Source organism: Cyprinodon variegatus, unplaced genomic scaffold (genome assembly GCF_000732505.1).
Source record: "Cyprinodon variegatus isolate N-32 unplaced genomic scaffold, C_variegatus-1.0 Scaffold46, whole genome shotgun sequence".
NCBI lineage: Eukaryota > Metazoa > Chordata > Actinopteri > Cyprinodontiformes > Cyprinodontidae > Cyprinodon > Cyprinodon variegatus.
The window spans coordinates 1,675,167-1,680,793 of record NW_015150499.1 but is presented as its reverse complement, the minus strand read 5'-3'; the positions used below and the strand labels follow the sequence as shown (position 1 = coordinate 1,680,793).

The 5,627-nt window shown below is 38.5% G+C and overlaps 1 protein-coding gene across 3 annotated transcripts in view; it reads right to left on the bottom strand.

The window, feature by feature from the left end:
* LOC107082054 (rho GTPase-activating protein 27-like) overlaps positions 1-5,627 on the bottom strand; it is a 43,420-nt gene that overhangs the window by 2,660 nt on the left and 35,133 nt on the right. For all 3 annotated transcript variants that reach the window (XM_015370502.1, XM_015370504.1, XM_015370503.1), the window contains 7 exons: positions 4,514-4,581; positions 4,321-4,408; positions 3,743-3,844; positions 3,552-3,665; positions 1,553-1,619; positions 1,278-1,394; positions 547-645 (listed from right to left, as the gene is read on the bottom strand). In XM_015370502.1, coding sequence (XP_015225988.1) covers positions 547-645; positions 1,278-1,394; positions 1,553-1,619; positions 3,552-3,665; positions 3,743-3,844; positions 4,321-4,408; positions 4,514-4,581 — 655 coding nt within the window. The remainder of the gene's footprint in view (positions 1-546; positions 646-1,277; positions 1,395-1,552; positions 1,620-3,551; positions 3,666-3,742; positions 3,845-4,320; positions 4,409-4,513; positions 4,582-5,627) is intronic.

Sequence of the window (5,627 nt, the reverse complement as noted above, 5' to 3'; positions counted from 1 at the left end):
ATTTTCTTCAACGGAGAGTCTCCAGACTGATCAGCGAGTGAAACCTTGAAAGCTCGCGAGATCAGGATGCTAGGAAGCTGGAGTGCCCAGAGAGAACCAACACATGCACAGGGAGAACATGCAAACTCCATGCAGAAAGACCCTGGGCCAGGAATCGAACCTAAAACCTTCTTGCTGCAAGGCAACAGTGCTACCCACTGCCACACTGAGCAGCCCATATAAAAGCTCATCTCTAAATAATCATATAAAATTGTGGTGATCATCACTGATTAACTCTTTGGGGAAAAACATCAGAGGGGCATCATCTGTTTCATTTAACAAACCCATCGATGTAGAAACACTGATTTCAGTATAATTGATGCATTATTTTCAACTGTGGTGAAAGAATAACATCCATTTATCTGATCAGGCGGCTAAAATAATATATTCAAAAAACTGTACTTCTGAGTTTTCATTAGAGATGCTTTTTTCTGTCCATGTTTAACAGAGACGATTAGATCAGTGATTATTTGTATTTTTGGAAGGATTTATAATCTGTATTGTCACCTCTTCTCTCTACCGTCCGGATGCATTTCTCCACAAACTTGGGAATGGTGGAGCTTTCCCTGCTACAGAGGACGTCCAGGTAGCAGCCGAACACATTGTCTGCAGGAGAAAAACAACAAGTGTTCAATAAACATCTGCAGAAATATTTCATGGTACATAACCACAAGTACAGAAACTTCTAACGCTAAAATTGTCAGTGAAATAATTAGATCTAATTAAGTAGGATCTTAATTAGATTGTTCTATTACAACTCTTAATCATATTACATCTCTTAATTCCAAAAAAGTAAAAAAACAACAACTATGAAACAGACTTTATTTCCAAGCTGGATGATGTTTTGCTTCCCATCCAGGAAGCTTTTCCAATTAGCATTGAGTTCAGAATTAGCATTAAATTCGAAGCTCTATAGAACTCAGCGCTAATTCTGACATTTTTTATTAAAAAAGCTTCCTGGGTGGGAAGCGAAACATCTTCAAACTTGGAAACAAAGTCCAGTGGATTGCTTTTTAACTTTATTTTCCTTTTTTGGAATGACTATGACCTGGATGACTGAGAATCTTCACAAGCAAACTTCTCTAAAGTTTTATATCTGAACTATAAAAGTGAGCATAATTAGGAGACATCCTGAGCTGTGAAGCATTCAGATCTGAATGCATCTGGACGGGCAAGAAACCCCCTGAAGTTCCTGTCCTAACTGAACAGAATTGGACCATTGTTTTGTTTTTTCGTACCTCTGATATACCCCTTCTCTTTGACGCTCTGCAGCGTCGGCCTCCTCTGCAGGAAACGTCTCAGTTTGCTCCGGATCCGGCTCTGCTCCGAGTCTGCTCCTAAGTTGCTCCTGGTGGCTGAAAAAGCAGCAGAAGAAAAAATTAAGCTGGATCTGGCAAATAGACAGGCTTTTATTTTGAAGTACCTGATAAGAAACTGTAATAGCTGATTTTAACAAACAGCAAACAATGCTAGTGAAGCTCTGAGAACCTTAAATCATTTCAGGAAGACTCACATGCTCTCTTCTTATCCTCTCTGTCTGAGCCTGTATCTTCATCATCATCGCTTAGATGTTCCGGTTCCTGAAGGAAAGAACAAAGCAGCAGCTCAGATCTACCACAGTGCTCTGAACAGTTTGTTTAGGTGGAACTTTGGATTTAACTGAGGAATCATACACATCCAGACAAGAACCATCTGTAGAAATAAAAAAAAAGTATTGTTTTAATCTCTGAAAACCTTGATAGGATGGCCTAGCAGGAGTCTATAGAGATCCCAGTACAGTGATGTAACTGGAAGCTATTTATCTCTATCGAATTTAAACGGAGGATCTTAAACTCAACATTGAATCTGTCTGGAAGAGTTTTGATAAAAAGTCTGGTAGCTGAGTAGCTATTTTTAGGCCAGATGATTAAAAGCACTAGTTAATGTTGATAACTGCTCAGTAAACAGGTACTGATGTATGTTTTTTTTTTTTTTTTTTTTACATGTTTTTCTTTCTTTTTTCCACACTGAAAGACCCAGTTTGTCAGCCTCTGAGGCCCACCACAGGTCAGGAAACTATAGAGGAGTTAGAATCATTGGTTCTCATGTAAAACTTTTGGTTTGAGAAGAAAAAGGTCAAACACTGAAACATCACAGATGATTCCCAGATGATTCTTTCAATTGGTGCAATGAAGCCTTATCTACGGAAGGAAATGCGTCTCATAGCAGTAACAGAAATTATATTATAATTAGGAGTGCTAAATATAAACATTCAACTAACAAACTGAATAAAATGATCCAAATATGAATATTTATTCTGCTAACATACATTCTGCCACATTGTTGTTGCAAGAATTGAAATTTTGAAAAAAAAAAGAAAATGCAGTCCAGAAATAATAATAAAAAAGCACTTCCTTATCAAATAAAAGTTTTGGGATTAGCTTTTCTGTTTTCTCAGATTTATTTATTTACTTTTTCACTTTTTTCCGTTATAGTTCATTTTTTCCATTTTTTTTTTCAGATATAATATTTTTAAATTTTACTTTTCCAAAATTCTGTTTCAGATTGAGTTTTAGAAATTGCCTTTTTTTCAAATTACGTTTTACAGACATCCTTCTCTTAACTTCTGGGGGCACATTTTCCTCTTTAGTAAAGAGTGAAGATGCATTTCTATTGATTTTCATGGGTTTAGAATGAGAAGTTTTACTGGGCTTCATGTGAAAAGAATTTGAAAAATATGAAAAAAATAAAGTAAAACTTTTTATGCTTAAGACTTTCTTTTAAGTTTTCTATCAGCTGTGCTGCTGCCATCAACACCTTTGTTTCTAGATGTTGGAGCTTGGCCTGTTTTCCAGTGTAGTCCTGTTTCTCTGACTGTGACTAACTGGATGTGCTCTCTTCATCCTCTGACATGGGAGCTGGCTCGGAGCTCGTCTGCCTGGCTGTGTGTTTCCTGGACGGGGCCGCCTGTGGAGCTGGTTGACAGTTGCCTTTTGTATCTATGCTTCTTTTTCTATGTCTGCTTCTGTCTCCTTGAACCCCAGTGGGCCTCAGCAGATGGCCGCTCACACTGAGCCTGGTTCTGCTGGAGGTTTCTTCCTGTTCAAAGGGAGTTTTTCCTCTCCACTGTCGCTACAAGCATGCTTAGTGTGAGGGATTGCTGAAGAGTCAATGAGTTTTTCTTAGATAGAAAACTTTGAATCAATTTGACTGTACGATCTGGTTGAACTGTAAAGTGCCTTGAGATGACGTGTTGTGAATAGTCACTATATAAATAAACTAAATTGAATTGAATTTCAGAATCCTGGTTTTTATAACATTTACAAATGGTGTTCTTTCCTTGCAACAGTAATGGAACCTAAGTTTTCTATAAATTAGCAGCGGGCCAATTAAATATGCCCAGGGGATTGGGCCTAATGACTGTTCTGGGTATTTCAAGAGTCTCATAGTTTTGAGAACTCATTAAGAGACATTGAAGGCTCCTGGTCTACCTGCAGAATGCATGGGTTTGGCAGTAAGGTGTGTTGCTGTACCGGCTGGTGAGGCGTCAGCTGAAGGATGGTGTCCTGGATGACTTTGCACCAGTCTGCGATGATGCTCTCAGTATCGTACTGCATCAGATACTCGCAGCCCTGTCGAGTCTTTAACTGAAGACACGCACAGCACAGTTATAGACTGTCTGATGGACTGCAACCTTGAAATCAATATGATAATTTGGCCTCACCTCCAAAACAAACTTCTTTGATGACTTGTCTTTTGAGGCCCATTGAACTGTCGCTCCTCTCAGTTCCACTGTGTACTCAGGAACAATCTGTGCAGCTTTAATCTGGGAGAAGAGCAGAACTCCATTAAAACCATCATTTCTGTTTGTCTTCGGGCTTCTGTAGCCTTGAACTGTCTATGGAAGCATCCACATTTGGTTGGCTGAAAACTGGGAGAGAGAATCTCATCTTATAATCATTCATCTAGTCTAGGCTGTTTCTATAGAGCCTTGGCTTCAGTTAAAGCCCTGTACCGTAACAGTTGAACAGAATAATATGAAGGATTTCTTAGTTTAACCACTAACCACCCACCTGATTTTAGTTTGTGCCCAAAATTAAGATATATCAAAATGGCATTGCCAATCAAAAGTACATCTTCTAACAGTTATAATATTTATTGTTCCTTTAAGACCTTCATAAAGTCTTAACAACTAATGGTCTAGAACACTTTACTAGAGCGAGTTCTCCAGAGCAAATAGCAAATAAATTGAGAGTGGATCCAGACGGTCAGTCAGTTCGTACAAAGCAGATCGGTTCTTACATTGTTCCCAGCTGGAGAAAATTTGGGGTCTTTGTGGAAAGTAAGAATCCCACCATGGAGAACTGTCCAGGACTGACTCCAGTTCTTCCTGTTCAACATGAGCAGCAAACATGGAAAACATTTAAACATCAATGAAATAAAAGGTTACTTTACAAATTCACAGGTCAGTCAAACTGTAGCTTCTGGTTCTCACCTTATCTTTTTGCCATGATCAACCACTTTGGTCTTGTTAACAATTCCTGCCTTTTCCAGCAGAAGGCACTATAGAGAAAGAGAAGTCCAGGTGAGTTCTCAGGTTTCTGCAGGTTGGCAATGAAATGCGACTCCTTGGTAAACATGGGAGTGGAGAGTGAGAGTCTGAGTCTACCTGAGGGCTTTTATTCACCTCAGTCTCTTCATTCAGCAGTCTGCTACCCAGAATGATTTGATAAGTTCTGACCTAATGATTTGATCTGAATATACTCTACTTCTATTCAGCTAAAGGTTTATAAGGGCCTCACCTTTAGAAAGCACAATGCAGATTAAAACCGTGCCAAAGCTATTCTGGGTTCAGGTTAGAGATCTGTGTTGCAGGGTCGTTTGCTGCCAGAGTAGAGTTCGTAACAAAGGCATTTCTGATTTTGAATTGTGATTTTAATTGTATATTTCAGGTTAATGAAAGGTAAAGCCTTTTGGAGAACATAAAGCTCAGCCTGTATAAAACACCTCTGGAGGAGTTTTGGCATGTTTCAAAGTGTCAGACTTTAGGTTTTTTTATTGCTACTGGAGGCAAAGCAGCTCTGAAGAGAACGGAATCTTTGCATTGACATTCTAATTCCTATGATGTTATGATCTTAATTCATAAAAACTGAATTAGAATCATCATATCGGTTCTAAAAGATGTAATTTGAGAGGGCAGGATAAAACAACAAAGATCATTTTAGGATATTTTTTCTGCCCTTTTCTGATCTGATCTATCTTTATGTACTTGGATGTTTTAAACACTGGTGGATGTTTATAGACATGTTGTTGACAGACCTGCTGGATATTGATAGACGGTAGGATGTACAGAAGCATGTTGTTCAAGTTTATATATATATGATAAAAATGTTAGATGTTGAGGAATATGCTGGATGTTTAGGAACATGTTGATGGGCAAGTTGGATGTTAAGGTGCATGTTGGATGTAGAAGGACATGTTGGATATTGAGGATAAGGTTGGATGTCTGGGGAAATTGATGTTTGCGAAGATGTTAATTTCTGAAGAACATGTTGGATGGTGATGGACAAGTTGGATGTTAAGACACATGTTAGGTACTGAGTGATATG